The sequence below is a fragment of the Saccopteryx leptura genome, chromosome 13 (assembly GCF_036850995.1).
Source record: "Saccopteryx leptura isolate mSacLep1 chromosome 13, mSacLep1_pri_phased_curated, whole genome shotgun sequence".
In the NCBI taxonomy this organism is placed as follows: domain Eukaryota; kingdom Metazoa; phylum Chordata; class Mammalia; order Chiroptera; family Emballonuridae; genus Saccopteryx; species Saccopteryx leptura.
The window spans coordinates 25,981,024-25,999,188 of NC_089515.1; the positions used below are offsets into that span (position 1 = coordinate 25,981,024).

The window sequence follows — 18,165 nt, forward strand, 5'->3', positions numbered from 1 at the left end:
TACCCATAGTGACTCAGAATGACTTTACTCAGGAGATAAGACCATACGATGCCACAGGCCAGGAGCGCCTCAAGGCCCAGTTCTCACAGAGCCTGGCTGGCTCCTGGAAGAGAAGAAGCTGCCCTTGTGCCAGGAAGGCCCAGGCTGTGGAGTCTTCCAGGCTGACAGGAAGAGCCTCATCCACCCTCCACACAAGGTGCTGACTCAGGGGTTCACTACTGGGTCTTGCAGTCCCCATCATTGCTGTGGGCCGTCTTTACCTTCTTCAGCTCCTTCTGTAGTTCTGACTCAGCCACCAGGACCTCCTTTGGCTTCTGGTACTGTAGATGGAGCCAAGAAGACATAATTCAGTCACCTCCCCTTCTCTCTCTCTCTCTCTCTCTCTCTCTTTCTCTCTCTCTCTCACACACACACACACACACACACACACACACTCACATACCCTTCTGATCCCTTTTTCAAAGATGAAGAAATTGGGGTCGACAGGGTTGAATAATTTGCTCAAGGTCACATGGCTGGGTAGGAGCATACCTTGAACTAGAACCCCATCCTGTGATGTCCCTCCTCCCCATCACCCTCTATCCTCTTCTAGCTGAGATTCGTAAGGTTTGGCTCTTCCCTGAGCTCCCCCTTGCTCTCCCTATGCTGAAGTCGAGGTGCCTGTTCTGTAGCAACTACTCCCCAGGAGCCAGGGTGGGAACTGGGGACTCAGGGGTGGGAAGCGGGCCGGGAAAGGAAACTCCCTGCTGCAGTGGCTGAGAAGTCTGGGTGAGTCTTACGGAGATGATCAAGGTGCGGTTGGCATGAGCAAAGCTCAGCAAAGAATCATCCAGAGGTAGCTGATATCTGTCCAGATCAGGAATGGGGAACTTCTTATAGTACCTGTGAGGACACAAAGGGGCCGTGAGGACACCCAACAAGGTGACCCCAACAATTGGGCATTAGACCCTGTGCTGCCAAGCTTCTACTCAATTCTCTCACACCTTCCAACAGTCCAAGAGGAAGAAGGGAAGCCAGTTAAAACACCAGTATTTTGGAGCTTAGTGGCCTTACACAGAAGAAAATGGAAGGCTTAATAGCTAGCCCGTGGTGGAAGAGCAGAACTGACATGATTTCTTGACGAGACCAGGAGTTAGAGTGCCTCATACTTCAGGCTTAGGACCACCACAGACATGTAGAAGGAACATGGAATACACAGATAGCTCAAGCAAGCCAGACCTCCTCCGTACCCCAAGAAAATGGGACATGTGTGCTAACAAGGGACAGAATAAGGACATCCAGGGCTGTCCCCCAAAGCTGGGGGCTGATGTCATTTACAGTGGGCTTCCACTGAAGGCCTCAGCTACCTTTTCCTCTGTTGGGGTCTTTCAAGGCCTTATTAACTGACCCTACTTGTAGGCCAGAGAGGCAGGGACATCCACAGGAGAAAGCTCCTGAGAGGACAGACCATGTCACTCCTCCAGGAAGCTGGGCTCTGGGGCTCTGGATGACTTCACAGCCATGAGACCCCATTCCTCTATTTTCACATACCACACACCCCACTATCATCTGCAGGTGCCAGTCCAGAGATTAATGATCCCTTTTAGTAAAAAAACAAAACCAAGATAGCAACACCCAGTCCAGAGCGTGTGCCACTGCACTTTGTTCTGCAGGAAATCTGACCTCCTTTACAAAAGAAACTCGGGTCAGAGGCGAAACGTCTGGCCATTTTAATAGCTGCTTGTCAGTAGAGTCAGGATTGGAGTTCCTTGCTCCTGATATGGTACTTATCACACCAGAGCACAAAGAATGGCCCACACATCTCTAGCAGTGGGTCCGCTGGGCATTTTCCGCGGTGGAAGTATGGCTAGGCTGTGGTCAAGGGCTGCCAGACCTGTCACCAGGCACAACATCACTGCTGCTGCCGAGGATGTGTGGGTTGGGAAGGGAAACGCTGCAGGCAGGTACAAACAAACTCAAGTGAGGGGCCTGGAGAGGATGGGGCTTTTAATACTTCAAGAGGAGCCTGGTCCTTGTGGTGACAGCTACCTTGAGTCCACTTCAAAAGCCCTGATGCCCTGGGGACTCAGAGTTGACATCAATGCAGGCTTTTGCCCGCTTCTCCTTGCCCAAATCCCTTAGTTTAGCAGAGGCTCCTCAGGGCCCCTCTCCTCCCAGGTTCCGACTCCGCCAAGGTGCTGGGACCCATGGCAGGAAAAGAATGTTTATTTAAAGGCTGACAGTTCAAAAGGAGTGGGGGCTGGGAGATCCTAATGGCACCACAGGTTTGCTTTATTTTCCAAAGCTCTGCCCCAGGGAAAGGCGATCCATCTGCCTGCAAACCCAGGTGGAATGCCGGCCTCGTAGTTTTCCTAGCCAGCCCAAGCTGAGGTCTTTTCCTGGGGCCCTTGGTCTGGCCAGCAAAGGTGGCAGACACTGATAATAGGGGGGAGTCAAAGGTTAAACAGCAAAGATTAGATGAACACAAAGGCTTGTTAGGAAGTGTTAACATCTTCCTTGCAAGTATACATGAGAAGCAGAGCTGGGAGAGAAGCAGTCCAGCACATACAGCCCAGCCGAACCCAAGGGGCCTGGGTAAGGCCTTGCCCTGCAGAGCATGGAGACATCCTTTCTGCTTGGGTGCTGGGGGGACAGGGGCACACGGGTGCACACAGAAGGGCCCTCTCAAACCACATGTCCCAGGTTGGGGCAGTGGGACTAGAAAAAGAACCCCACAGCTTGGCCTCGACAGCAATGGCAACAAGACCAAAGGGAGCCTGAACAGGCGGTGGCTCAGTGGATAGAGCGTCACACTGGGATGCGAAGGGACCCAGGTTCAAGACCCTGAGGTTGCCAGCTTGAGCGCGGGCTCACCTGGCTTGAGCAAAAAGCTCACCAGCTTGGACCCAAGATCGCTGGCTGGAGCAAGGGGTTACTCGGTCTGTTGTAGCCCCACGGTCAAGGCACATATGAGAAAGCAATCAATGAACAACTAAGGTGTTGCAACAAAAAACTGATGATTGATGCTTCTCATCTCTCTCCGTTCCTGTCTGTCCCTATCTATCCCTCTCTCTGACTCTCTCTCTCTGTCCCTGTAAACAAACAAACAAACAACAACAAAAAAAAAAAACAAAGGGAACTTGAGGTGCGTGGTTTGTTCCTTCTCTGTCCTACCCACCACCTTTCATGAGGCTAAGGGAATGGAAGCAGCAGGTCTGGAGACTCAGCCCTGTTTTGAGACTATTCTAAATAGGTTTAGTTTCTTGGTTGAGGTTAAACTATTTTCCTCAGAAGCTCCCACGGGGCAGTGTTCAAGCGAGTAAGGGGCACCTCTCCTCAGGGAGCAGTCCCTTGGCTGCCATTCCCTGACCTGGGGGTTTGCTGTTAGAGGAACTGCACTTGACCTTAGAGCAGGGGTCTCAAACTCGCGGCCCGCCCACCAATTTTGTGCGGCCCGCAGACTAATCAAACTTCGTGGATTAATCTGCGGGCCAGTCTGCGGCTGCACAAAATTGGTGGGCGGGCCGCATGCGGCCTGCGGGCCGCGAGTTTGAGACCCCTGCCTTAGAGAGACCCACTGTGCTTTTGGAGAAGCCAGACTACTCAGCCTAGGTAAGCATCAGCTGTGCCCCAGGCCTTGAGCTGTGAGCCTCCGGGTTTAAGGATGAAGAAGAAACAAGGCCACATCCCTGCCTGCTAAGACCATGTTGTGTTTCTGCTAAAAGTTAACCCCTTACAGCAGGTGGTTCCTTGGCTTTTGCAGATGCCCAACATGTCCCCATTTCCATCTCCCTTCACTGTTCTTAGTCTTGGCCACACAATAAGAAGTGACATTTATTGGCCCTGGCTGGCTGGCTCAGCGGTAGAGCGTCGGCCTGGCATGCGGGGGACCTGGGTTCGATTCCCGGACAGGGCACATAGGGGAAGCGCCCATTTGCTTCTCCACCCCCCCCTCCTTCCTCTCTGTCTCTCTCTTCCCCTCCCGCAGCCAAGGCTCCATTGGAGCAAAGATGGCCCGGGCGCTGGGGATGGCTCCTTGGCCTCTGCCCCAGGCACTAGAGTGGCTCTGGTCACGGCAGAGCGACGCCCGGAGGGGCAGAGCATCGCCCCCTGGTGGGCAGAGCGTCGCCCCTGGTGGGCGTGCTGGGTGGATCCCAGTCGGGCACATGCAGGAGTCTGTCTGACTGTCTCTCCCCGTTTCCAGCTTCAGAAAAATACAAAAAAAAAAAAAAAAAAAAAAAGAAGTGACATTTATTACTGCTTGGTCTGTGCCAGGCACAGTTTTAAACACACTGAATCCTCAAAACAACCCTTTGGGTTGCTGTTGGTTATTTCTTTATCTTCATTTTCAGAAGAGGAAACTGAGGCACAGAAAAGTTAGGTATCATGCCCAAGTCACAAAACTGGCAAGTGGAGATGCTCTAATAACAAGTGATAATTCCCCAAATCTCCTGACCCCTCCATCTTCTCATATTCTCATTTCTAAGTAACGGGCCCCCGATCTAAGTTTCCTGTGTCAGCCCCAGGATGGGGCAGATACAAAGGTGGGCTCCCAGGGATCTGTCACCCTACAGGTCCCTGCGGCACTCTCTAACACATGGTAGTCTTCCTGAATCTCAAGTGTTCAGAAGTGCCCTGTGACTCTGGGCAGGCCATTTAGCTTTTGGGCCTCAGTTTCTTCTTCAAATAAAGGAGCTGTCTTAGATAAACTTAAGTCTGCAGGTGCCTGCCCATGGCTGAAACAGGCCACCTTTCTTCACTGAGTACCGAAAGGACAGCTCCTTCATTCCGGCTAGTTCAGGAATGTCTACCACACCCCATTACTCTCTCTCCACCGTATCGCCTTCCCAAGTCCGAGTCCTTTCCCAACCCATCCTCCCTCGTGGGGAACTGAGAAGGGGCCTGGGGCCAGGTCTTCAGAGAGAGACTCTGCAGGACAGGCTGAAAGTAGAAGCGAGACCACTGGACAGTCACACGGGTGACGCCCCTCACATCTCCAGGGAGCACCCATCCAGCTCACCGCACACAGGGTTGGCCAGAGTAGTCCAGAGAAGCCTCCAGCCAGTCCAGCACTTAGAAAACCAGTAGGCAAATCTTCCTTCTTTTTTAAACATCAGGACTCCAGGCAAACTGTCATCCCTGCCTACAGCAGCCACTCGTGGAGAGTCACAATACACATTCACATACTAAAAGCTCTCTGAAGTCCTACCGAAGAAAAACTTTTTTAATCCAGAGTTTCCTAAACTTATTTGAGCACAGAATCCTTTTTCCTAGCAATGTCCATTAACAACACCTCCTATAGTGTTAGTATCACCGACATCAAATCAGCCAAGCTCCTTCACATTCCAATTTCCAAAGAATTATTGAGGACCTGCTTAAGGCCAGCCATTGTGCTGGGCATTTGCACATACATGATTTCATCAAATTCCCCAATCTGTGAGGTCGTATGAGTATTCTCCTGTGACAGATGAGGAAACCTTGCCCAAAATACTACAACCAATCCATGGCAGAGGCCAGATCGAAGCCGACATCATCCGCTGCAGCACCCTGGCTCGTTCCACTTACAGCTGCCAGCTTCTAGGCTGAGACGAAGGACCTTCTTTCTGCACAAATGCTCTCAACAGGAACAGATGGTTTCACACTGGGATCCTGAAAAAGTGCTTTCTTCCTTTCCTCACTAATACCTGAGCCAAAGGCATGATACACTAGCATCAATTCCTTCAGGAAAAGTAGCCAACCCAGTCCCTTCAGGGACAAGGCAGGTACGGACGAAGGAGCTCTGCCTTTACTAGCAACCACATTGCGGAATATTAGAGCTGGGGCGGGCGTGGACCCTCCAGGTGAATGAGGAGCTCACATCAGAGAGAGTGCCATGGTGTGGCGGAAAGTGCAGTGCCTGGGCGTTTAAAGCATCACCCACTTCACCCATCGCAAGTCAGTTCGTCATGCTGACATTACAGATTCACTTACATAACCATTCATACATAACACAACAAGAACAATATGCACCCTGCCCACCTCTACATACTGTTATAATCAGAACACAGATTTTCAAAATATTCTGACAAAGTTAAACACTGCTCAAACAAATAGCCATTAAGCGCTGTTTAATTAGTAGTGGTAAAGGTTTGGGACACATTATGACTCCAGGTAGAAATGAAAATGCCAATAAGCTCAGGAATAAGGTTTTAGTGACCCCTCTTGCCTACCTCCCAGCACAGGGACCTGAGGAGGCTAGGCCACTGGTCCAGATGCTCGGTGTGGGCTCCAAAGTGGACACTGACAAATTCCTCTCCCTTCCAATCCTTGGCCCTGTCCCTTCCTGAGGCACTACTCCCATCCCACTTGGCCTCACCTATCAGTTCAAAAATGTCTCCTCCCTGCCCTGGGCTCTGGAGTGGGCCTCTAGCCATGGAGCTCCTGGCCAACAGCGCCACCTATGGCTGAACACAGGCAGGAGATGGGACCCAGAGGATCTGCCCTCAGATGAATTTTTTGGTGAGCTAGCTAGCTTCTTTTCTCTCCCTGGTAATCACATTTCTGCCTGGTATCTGTATTCGACAGTGACCTCTGGGGGACAAAAAGGAGGCAGCAGCCAGCTCCACAAACTGCTGGGCTGCAGATTCAAGTGCTATCAGAAGCACTTTTGTTCCCAGTTTGAACCCAAGGCCTTTTACGCCGGGGAATGCTTGCTGAAGTATGGAGTTTGTTTTCCTAAAGGCTATTTCTCTGTTGTCTGAAATTGCTAAATTCCACTTTAGGCAGTGACTCCTGTTAATGATGAGAACAATAATAGGAATAAAGTGCCTTCTGTCTGAGGGCTTCAAAGTGCTTTATAAATGCAAACCCTTATTATTATGACTGTATTTATAGACAAGACCCACTGCAGGGGCTACTGGCTGCAAATACAGCGATAACCCTGAAATGAATTCATTCGTCTCCATCCCATCCTTCCCCCCTGAACCCTGCCAAAGTGACAGTGTGGAGGGTGGGGGGCCATAAGAAATGGGTTGCACTGCTTCCGTGTGGGCCTTGTGGACCTGAGGGAATGGGAGGGAAGACTGGCACCACCCCATCCAAGAAGATGGGCACAGAACTGGCTCTTCCTTACTGTGTGTAAGCCAGTAAGGTTAGCTAAACCAAGCTTAGCACCCTATGAAGCATGTGGGTGGCTTCACAACTTGTGGACCAGTAACTCATAAAACCTCCCATTTCAATGCCCCAAATCCATGTCATGGGAGTTGGCCCTATGCTGCCATCCCTCTGGCCCACAGCAAACCTGACTCATTATAGGGCTCTTCTTTCTCCTGTGATCAGTCAGCTCCGGAAACCCAGGTGGGATCAAACCATTTCCAAGATGGTCAGCCTGAGATCAAATCCCCACCTTGGCCACCTCTGTCACCTCGGCTCCACATTTTGCCTCTCCCCAGCAGACCACTGGAGAGGAGCAAAGGGATTGAGCACCCCTTTTGAAACATAATGCAAGGGACTTTTGAGAGGCCTAAGCACCTGCCCACTGCCCCTAAGTCCAGTGAGGGGTCAGGTTTGCTGGTCCTAGGCCAGCACTTGAACATCCTGGAACTGCCACCTCAGATAGTATGCCTTCCAGGCCCAAGCTCCCTGCCAGGTCCAACAGGAATATCACCAGGCCAAGCTCACCACGACTGGATTCAGCCAGAGGTCAAGGTCACAGTAAACTTATAACAGAAGCACCTATGATCATAAGTTAATAATCAGGTGATTCCCTCATCTCCTCATTCACTCAAACAATAGTTATTGAGCCCCAGTGTATGCCAGGTACTGGACCAGACACTTGTTCAACCTTCCCTGCCCTGATGGAGCTGACTGCATTATTTTGGCCGGCCCTGCAGGGAGGAAGCCCTTCAGTGTTCACTGCCTACTAGGGTTTTAGTGCAGCCCTCCTCCCTCCTCCCTCCAAGCCCAAGGAGGAGGCTTCTCTGCCCTCCCCCTCACCACCCACCCAGGGTAGGGTAGTCTGAGTTCTAATCCAGGTCCAACCCCATCCCACCCTGCTCATACACAGGCAGGCCACTGCCAATCATACTACTTACTTTTTATTGGTTGTTCTGACAACAACACAGCGCTCCTTCTGGTCCACACAGACGCTATAGACATCCTTAGGGTAGGGGAGGTTTCGAATCCGCCACTGGAAACACATCTTGGTGTCCTTACGCATGAAGATGGGCTGCAGAAGGCAAATCCAACTCAAGGGCTCTTCTTGGGGAGAGGTAGGAAGACATAGCTTCCCCTCTGCAAATGTTTGCCCGTGGGCACAACAGGACACCCTCAGCTCTTCTTAGCTCCCTCTGATGCTTCTATCACTGTGACATTCCGGGCCTGGAGCCCTTGCCCTGGGATGACCAAGCCAAAAACCCTTTGAGTATTCATTCACGCAAACATTTCTAAAGCACTGCATCCAGGAGGGCACACTGGAGAAGAGAGGTGAACAAGACCCGGCCCCTGTCCTCAAGGGCCGAGAGGTGAACAAGACCCGGCCCCTGTCCTCAAGGGCCGAGAGGTGAACAAGACCCGGCCCCTGTCCTCAAGGGCCGAGAGGTGAACAAGACCCGGCCCCTGTCCTCAAGGGCCGCAGCCTGCTCCCTACTCAGCCCCCAACCCCCCAGTCACCTGATAGATACACATACATTGGCATTGCTTTCCTTGATGAGTTCAGGCCCCAAGCTCCCCGCTCCATGGGGTGCTGGCTCTCCCACCTCAATCTGCCACTGGCCCACGGCTCCCAGGGCACTTCTTACCCGCCACTTCCTTACTGGGGAGAAAAGAAGCATTGGGGTTATGCAGAAGAAAAAGGCTCTCTTCTGCTGAATCATCACCATCATATTAGGTAAACGGAACAGGATAAAAGTGGGAACTGCAGGCCACTTTACCCTGGCTTTGTCCATCTGAGCAGAGAACTCCCAGACTCCGAAATCTCAGTTGAACATTTCAACATTAGGCAACGTATAAAGCCCACATCATGGGTGCCCAGACAAAAGGCACTGGAGCACAGCTCTGCAAGCAGCCCGCTGGAGATAAGACGCCCCCAGTTGTGGCTTTCAGCAAGAAGAGGTGAGGGTTAGGAAAAGGGTAGCTACTCCTAATCGGGAAAGTTTGGATCCAAAATGTGTGAGCTGACGTGCATTTTTTCCTTCTAAAAATGTGCAAAGGAAAAATGAATTAACAGGGTGAAAGCTGATAAGCAAATTTGTCTCATTATTCAGAGGTCTAAATGTAGAAATTCATTCATTTCAGGTATGCCTGGCTTAAAACAAAATCCACAGAATTGTGTTTGAGCCTGACCTGTGGTGGCGCAGTGGATAAAGCGTCGACCTGGAAATGCTGAGGTCGCCAGTTCGAAACCCTGGGCTTGCCTGGTCAAGGCACATATGGGAGTTGATGCTTCCAGCTCCTCCCCCCTGTCTCTCTCTCCTTTCTCTCTCTCTCTCTCTCCTCTCTAAAATGAATAAATAAAAAAAAATAAAAAAAATAAAAAAAAGAATTGTGTTTGAATAAAATTTAGGCACACACTATATTTTAAACTCATTATTTATAGATAATCTAATGTGAATTATTTTGTGAAGCAGAATCATCCTTTTATAATGCAAATTACTATGTCTATTTTACCTTGTTTTACAAGCCAGATGTTTGCATAAAGTATTTTTTTCAAGTAAGTAACATATATTATGAACACTATAAGTGAAAAAACTGGTTCAATGGACATTACCTGAAAAGCCCTGCTCTGGGAGCCCCCCTCAGCCATGTCACTGGGACTGCTGTCATGGGCCAGGCCATCACCGCAGGGGACCGTCTGGAGCTGTAACCTCTGTCCTTTCTGCTCCTGCACTGACTGGGGAGTCCCCCAGCCTCGGCAGCCCTGCTTCAGGCCAGCAGCCTTCCTGGAGCTGTTGTTAGAAACTAAACAACTCCAACAGGGCCAGGGCTTCTGCGCAGTGGTTCCAGTGAGCCGCCTTCCTGGCTGGGGGATGAGAGCCGCAGTCTGACTCGGAACCAGGGGAGCGGCGGGCTTCTCTGAGGCCTTCGCAGCAGCTGTGCCGAACCCGAACACCCGCCCTGCTCTAAGTAAGGCATGCAAGCTGAACACAAAAGTGTGCTGTAAAATTAGACTTTTGCCTTGAATATGTGCTTTTACAAGGTCTGCTGCATTCTGCAGTGTGATTTTATTACGTCTTAGGGCCAAAAATTCTCCCTAGAAACACATTTCCAAGTTTATAATGAAAATTAATATGAAAGAGTAAAACTTGGAAATATGCTTTACAGGCAACTTTCCCCCACAAATACTTCTACTCTTTTAAGTGAATGGACTGTGACCGGGAGTATATCCAAATCTGTTCATGTCATACAGCACCTTGCTTAACTGGAACCAGCCTTCTGGGGGCCTCGGTCACAGTCACAAACTCAGAAGTGACAAATGCCTCCAAGCAGCGGCTCACTGTGACAGGACCCACTCCCTATTGTAGGAAGATCGCTCCTGGATTCTCATTCAGACTATGTAAAATGCCACGTGTAGAACAGGGCAGGAAATGAACTGTTTTCCCAGGCACACTGGCAATAGCATGAGGGGACAGCTCACATCAGAGGGCAGTGTCAGGACAACAAAGCACATGGGACCATTTACTGTTAGGGCAAATAACCACCTTTGGACCTTGAGGGGACCACTATTTAATGAAATATAGTCATTACAGACCTTAAAGGGGGAGGTTCCCTCAGAAAGCACCTAGTCCAAGGCCTGTGCTTTTTTTTATTTTTATTTTTATTTTATTTTGTATTTTTCTGAAGTTGGAAACGGGGAGGCAGTCAGACAGACTCCCACATGCACCCAACCAGGATCCACCTGGCACACCCACCAGGGGGCGATACTCTGCCCATCTGGGGCACGCTCTGTTGCAACCAGAGCCATTCTAGCACCTGAGGCAGAGGCCATGGAGCCATCCTCAGCGCCCGGGACAACTTTGCTCCAATGGAGCCTTGGCTGTGGGAAGGGAAGAGAGAGACAGAGAGGAAGGAGAGGGGGAGAGGTGGAGAAGCAGATGGGTGCTTCTCCTGTGTGCCCTGGCCAGGAATCGAACCCGGGACTCCTGCACGCCAGGTCAACGCTCTACCACTGAGCCAACCGGCCAGGGCCAAGGCCTGTGCTTTTTAAATGAGAAACAGCACTCTCCACAGTACAGAGTACGAGGAATTATCAGGCTCAGAGAGAGAAACTAACTTGTAAAAGCCACAGCTAAAATTCAAGTCTCCTAACTCCAAGTCCAGAATCTGTATCATTAATAAAAGGCTAAATTATATTCTATAAATGTTCAATATGATGTATGATGTATGATATTTAGAAAGGTTTCTATTTTTCTTTAAGTAGCTCTGTTTCTCTTTTTATATTTTAACCTTTAAAGGAAAAGCTTTGATTAGTTGAAAATAAAATTTATGAGGAGAACCTAACTATCTGGGGCTGGAAGAGTGAGGCGCTCCTCTAATCAGGGGCCTTGTAAAACCCTGTGTCCTAAAGCTGATACCAGTGTGGCCAGGAGAGGCAATCCGACCCCAGGGGTTCCTGCCCATTCTTTTACTCCAAGGAATGTTGGGTTTTGCACTGAAGCCTTCCCAAGGAGCACACTAAGGAGGAGGAAAATCAGCTACTTGTTTCTTTACCACTGACCTTAAAAGCCACTCAGGTCACTGGGACTTGGCACCCTTGGCTGTTTCAACTCTTAAAAAAAAAAAAATCTTGGGATTAAATTCTTTGTTAGAATGCAGAAGAAAAGAAAGCCTCCTACTCATTCCCTTATAAAATCCAATAAATGATTTGGTGAAGTCCTTGTTATTTTTCCCATGGACATGGGCTTGAACGCACACGTGCAAATCCACACTGTCTTTCTGTCCTGTCTTTGTTCCTGAACTCAAGGACAGCTCCTGCAGCAACAGAAGACTGTTTCCACCTGCTGTCACTCTGATTTGATTATATGTTAAACCCAAACTGGTGTGCGCAAGGCAGCGCCCTGGGATGCTGTCATATCGTCCTGGCTGCGCGGGGCCAGTCCTTGGAAAGGAGACTTTCAACAACCCTGTAGGGTCTGATGAGGAATATATGAAGGAAGCAGCGCCTGGGGGCTTTTTCTTAAGTCAGCAGGAAGCAGGCTGATGTCCCAGACTGCTGCTGAAAGGAGGCCCCATCTTTCAGGTGGGCTGGAAAGTGGAGGTCCTAAAGGCCTCTTTCCCCAAAGCTTCAGGCCCTGGCCCACTTCCAATGTGGATAATTACATTCCCCTTCCTAAACACTCCCTGCAGCTTACACTGGATGCAGGACTCTTCTTTTCTGCCCTAAAATACTGCAACATTGCGATGTGGCTATTAAACAGCTGCCGCGTCCCATCCCTGAGGAGGCTGAAGGGAATCGAGTGGGTCATTTATAAAGCTGGGGAGTGCTTGGGATGAAAGTGCTCAATATCCTCCCAGTGCAGCCTGGGGTGGTTAGGCTGGCGGTCAAATACCACAGCAGATTAGGCCGCTAATCCCAATGTAATCGCTGGGGGAAGGCCTGCTCTTCAGCCTCTGCCCCCCTGGACATGCTGTGTTCTTCTGGGGCTGGTTTGATGTTCCGATCATTGTTACGGGGCCCTTCAGTTTCTTCCTCTATGAATACATACAGCCATCATTGTGGGGGGTAGGAATGAATAGCATTGACACGGTAGAAAAAAATATGACACCACTCTGCTTATTAACACCAACTGGAAGAACTCCCTCCTAGACAGATGCACTATTGGCAATTCTTCCCCTGTAAATTACTTTCTGGGTGTTTCTAACAGAAAACCAGTTTAGCCAATTATCAAATTTATATAATTAGCTTGAAAAATGGAAACTATTCCCATTTACGGCCACAAAAACCCTGTCCATATTTTACTACATAGGATGCACAAGTAAAAGTCAGCTCAGGCCCTGGAGTATTTATATTTAGAAGTTAATAATGAACAGTGTTTTGCAAGGGCAGCTGCAGGGAGGGGAGGTGGGGGGTGGAGGTTAGAGAGGGTGGTTCAAAGAGCCGGGGCTTCTCTCTGCCCATCTCTGTCCTACTGCCACCAGCCCGTACTCGGCTCGTTCTGAGAACAAAATTTAGTGAGAATAAAAGAAAGCAGGATTAAATATTCTCAGCTCCCATAAAGCTGAAGGGAAGGGGAGAGGGCGCTAGGGGAGGGGGGAAAAGGGGATGTTGACCGAATACGGGGGGGGGGGGGGGATGCATTCGGGGCAACACTAGAATCTATGTAAACACAATAAATTAAAATCAATAAAAAATAAATAAATAACTCTATTAAATATTCTCAGCTCCCAACAGTATGTTGTTGTGGACTAAAACATGGGCTTTTAATCAGACAGCCCCAGGTTTAAATCCTAGCTCAGAAACTGACCAGCCGCATGATTCTCAACACAGTGCTTACTTAACCTCTAGGAAATCAACCCTCTTTTCTTCATTAAAAAAATTTTTCCCAATGATTTGAGAGAGAAAGAGAGGGAGGAAGACAAAGGGGAAGTGAGAGAGGGGAAGGAAGGGAGAGAGAGCGAAGCATCAACTCATTCTTTCACTTAGTTCCATTAAGTTGTGCACTCACTGATTGCTTCTCATATGTGCCCTGACCAGGGGTTGAACCTAAGACCTCTGGTGCACCAGCTCGAAGCTTTAAACTTAGCCACCTGGCCAGGGCTCTCTTCTTAGAAAACTGTAAAATGGGAAAAACGGTACCTATTTCATCCTGTAATGAGGATGACTACGTGAGATGATTCACACAAAGCACTTAGTATGGTGCCCAATAAAAGTTATGGTATTAATATTATTGTTAGGTAAACTTTAGCCTGACCAGGTGGTGGTATAGTGGATAGAGCGTTGGCCTGGGACGCTGAAGACCCAGGTTTGAAACTCCGAGGTCTCCGGCTTGAGTGTGAGGTCACCAGCTTGAGCATGGGATCACAGACATGATCCCATGGTTGCTGGTTTGAGGTCAAAGGTCACTGGCTTAAGTTCAAGGTCGCTAGCTTGAGCAAGGGGTCATTGGCTCAGCTGGAGCCCCCTGGTCCAGGCACATAAGAGAAAGCAATCAATAAACAACTAAAGTGTCACAACTATGAGTTGATGCTTCTCATGTGTCTTCTTTCCTGTCTCTCTCACTAAATATATATATTTTATTATTATTATTATTGTTATTATTATTAGGTAAACTTTAGCTAAATAATATACTCTTATGAAGCTCCATATCTGCTTTGAAGAAAAAAAGAGTTACATTGCTTCTTGGTCTTTTGGCCAATATCAAATGTAGAAAAAGTCGTTTGGAGGCCACTGTCTATTCGCCACCTGCCAAGACAAGTGACAGGTTAACGTGGAATGCTACAAATAAAGGAACCTGGACTTTTTAAATTTTAATTTCATATCCAAGCACAACTAAGAAGCGTGGGTTTTGTTTGTTTGTTTTTATAGCCACAGTAGCTACAGGTGTTTGATTTGCTCTGTGTGGAGAAGAGTGGCGACACTGGGGGTTGGGGGAAAGGAGCTGCGACTAGGCTCCAGCCTGGTGACGGTGGTGGTTAGCCCACGTGACCTCTGCTTTCATAAGATCGCCCGTTAGGCATTCCAAGGCTGTCACCCCCTGGGAGCGCTATAAATTACAATGCATTGTGAGGATATTACTACTGTATTGGTTTCCACCAAATCAGTGTCATATGCTAAACACATCAAGATTTTTAATAGCACCAGACTAAACCAATTGGGACCAGAGCCCAAGCAGCTCATAATAAGGAGGGATCAACACTTCACTCTGTGACTGAACATGCGCAGGACACACATTTTAAGACTGGAGACTAAGAGAATGCAAACCAGTGTAATCTGTGTTGTCGGTTCTAGACATTTATGAGCTGTCAGAAAAAGGGAAAAAGAAATTCCCTCACCAATACTACCTGTCGATCAGACCCAGGAAGAAATTAAAGTCAAGAATAATGACAAGAAAATAACCCAGCCCATGATTCCATCACTGGTCTTAGCATTTCATGTAGAACTTAATAAAGAGACTAACTCCCATTGCTGACAGCCTCAGGCCCTGGGTCAAAGAACCAGCCACCCAGTTCTGGGAAGTTAGTTAATGCTGATGTGCAGACCTGGGAACAGAGAATGGACAAATCAAATAATTCCCAGAAAAAAATAATAATAATTCCCAGAAATCCGAGCCGGCCCCCTATTCATGGGCCTATTCTTAGAGGAAAAGAGCTGCAGGGACACAAATGGCAATGCTACAAAATTACTGCTCCTACCCTCTTCTCCCTTTGATTCAGACATTCTCCAAGATAAGGGTCATATTTAATAGTGCTGCTTCTGATACCTGCTTGTTCCCAGTGTGGCTTCAAAAAACAAAACAAAAAGCAAGCAAACAGACAAACAAACAAAACTGCAGTGAAAGCCTGCCCTTATCACCATTCTGCTACAAGGCTCACTTCCAATTACACCTTCGTTGTAAATGTTTTCCCAACAGAGTCTCTACATCCCCATTCTCACCTTAGAAAAATTACTCACTCTCATTTGTTTGGGGGTGGAATGGGATTTACTAATGAAACGAACTCCCACTCCACCTCTGGTGTCCAGCCCTGACCTCAGATTATTCTCAGGAACAACCTTGTCTTGAGGGCCCCAGTCTCCCCTAGCTTCCACATTTGGTGCTGGGCTCCTCCCGCAGACCTCGGGCTCGGGGTCTGCTCAGATCACCCCAAGAGTTCCTAAGGGCCCGCTGGGAGCCCGTCACTTACCAAGTAGTTCACTCGTCTTATCATCATATTCTTCGGCCATTTCCTTCCCGTCTGGAAACAAATAGTGCACCTTCCTTCTCCCTGTGCACAAAGCAGAGAGTGCCTTACCCCCAAGCCTCCTCTTGCCTTGTGCCTTGTAGGTCAAGGAGTCTCCCTGGGAAACACCGACAGCCTTGAGCATATTGAGGAGCCCTCCCAGAGCCTCCCACTCCTTGCCAACCATCACCCACCATTACTCTAAGTTATGTCCTGGGCTCTCCTGTTCTGAAGCTTTCTTTCAACATATCTTTGCTTTGCTGTTTCCCCTACCAGAAACAGCTCCATACTTTTTTTTCCATCTATTGAATTCCTCCTTGCCCTTCAAAACCCAGCTCAAATATCACTTGTACTGGGAAGTCCTCCTAACTCTCACCCCCAGCCACTTGCAAAATTTGCTTCATTGTGCCTCTCTAATGTTTTATTCATATCCAGGTGGAGTATTTATCACAGAGTGAGGGAAACAGACAGGGACGGACAGACAGACAGGAAGGGAGAGAAGTGAGACACATCAACTCTTTGTTGCAGCACCTTAGTTGTTCATTGCTTTCTCATATGTTCCTTGACTGGGGAGTAGGCTCCAGCTGAGACAGTGACCTTGGGCTCAGGCCAGCGACCATGGGGTCATGTCTATGATCCCACACTCAAGCTGGCAACCCTGTGCTCAAGCTGGTGAACCTGCGCTCAAGTTGGCAACCTCAGCGTTTTGAACCTGGGTCCTCTGCGTCCCAGGCTGACACTCTATCCACTGCGCCACCACCTGGTCAGGCAATAGTATGATCCTTTTTAAAGCATCTATCTCCTCATAAATGATATCATATTTATCTTTCTCTCCTGTTCTTAAAACCAAGTTTATGTTTTCAGGATATTAAACTGGGTTTCCCAACCAAGAACTCCCTCTAGCCATTGATTGTTCTGCCTTCTTCTGCACACTTCTATGCCATTACTATCACACAGCCATACATAAGCTCTATGTGTTTTCTTCATTGCATTTACCTTGGTTATGATTTTACATCTGTGGAGTTGATTACTGCCTGTCTCTCTCTTTACTGCCTGTCTTTCTACTAGATAAGAGCAGTTTTATCCCCTCTGCCCTGCCTATGGTTTCCCTAACACCAAGCATAGTACCTGGTATATATTAGAAGCTTAAGTAAATATTGATTGAAAGAATAAATGCCCATTGATTCACCATTCACTGAAAGAATCCAAGGGAGTATCCTAGCCCATCTCTTCCACCAACGTAGTGCAATCAGCCTGACCTGTGGTGGCACAGTGGGTAAACCATAGACCTGGAATGCTGAGGTTGCCGGTCAGTCTGTAACCCCGGGCTTTCCCGGTTAAGGCACAAACAGGAAGCAATTACTATGAGTTGATGTTTCTCGCTTCTCCCCCTACTTTCTCTTTCTCTCTCTCTCCTCTCTCTAAAAATCAATAAATAAATAATCCAAGGTCATAAAAATATTCTGTGAAAAAAAATGTAGTGCAATCATAAGCATTTCATAAAAGTGGCTATGCCATTTCCCCTATTTTTACAGATGGGTAAGTGGATAGGTAGGCTCCTCAGTGAGACTAGTAACAGAGGACTAACGCCCAGCAGGCAGGTCCATCATACATTTGATGAGTAAGACCCCCAAGGCCCTCAACCAAAGTGTTAATAAGCGTGCTCTTAGCCAAAACTTGCAATTGTATTCAATCTACCAAGCTTTTTTCCTGTCTAATTCACTCCCCTGGGACACTGTTTTCTAAAGTTGACCCTAATATAACATATTCTGGGGAAACTCACCCCTCAAAATTTGCATGTCTTGCCTGACCAGGCGGTGGCGCAGTGGATAGAGCATCGAACTGGGATGAGGAGGACACTGGTTCGAGACACCGAGGTCGCCAGCTTGAGCGCAGGCTCATCTGGTTTGAGCAAAAGCTCACCAGCTTGGACCCAAGGTCACTGGCTCCAGCAAGGAGTTACTCAGTCTGCTGTTCCCCCAGTCAAGGCACATATGAGAAAGCAATCAATAAACAGCTAAGGAGCTGCAACGAAGAACTGATGTTTCTCATCTCTCTCCCTTCCTGCCTGTCTGTCCCTATCTGTCCTTCTGACTCTCTCTGTCTCTGCTACAAAATAAATAAATAAATTAATTAATAAATAAAAGTGTATTTTCCCAAACAAAAGTTTTATTTTTATATAATCAATTTTTTCCCTGTGGTTACTACTAGAAGTTGTACTTAGAATATCCTCCCTTACCCAAATGTTATATAATATTTATCTATACTTTATTCTAATACATATTTTTACATAAGTATGAATATATGTATATGAATATAAAATTTTTAAGTATA

At 48.2% G+C, this 18,165-nt stretch overlaps 1 protein-coding gene across 1 annotated transcript in view; it reads right to left on the bottom strand.

The window, feature by feature from the left end:
• The window catches only part of DPCD (deleted in primary ciliary dyskinesia homolog (mouse)), a 21,298-nt gene continuing 3,133 nt past the window's right edge, over positions 1 to 18,165 (bottom strand). Inside the window, exons 2-6 of the mRNA XM_066355974.1 lie at positions 15,796 to 15,876; positions 8,646 to 8,770; positions 8,052 to 8,185; positions 780 to 882; positions 1 to 320 (exon numbers count right to left, since the gene is read on the bottom strand). Coding sequence (XP_066212071.1) covers positions 216 to 320; positions 780 to 882; positions 8,052 to 8,185; positions 8,646 to 8,770; positions 15,796 to 15,876 — 548 coding nt within the window. The 3' untranslated portion in view covers positions 1 to 215. The remainder of the gene's footprint in view (positions 321 to 779; positions 883 to 8,051; positions 8,186 to 8,645; positions 8,771 to 15,795; positions 15,877 to 18,165) is intronic.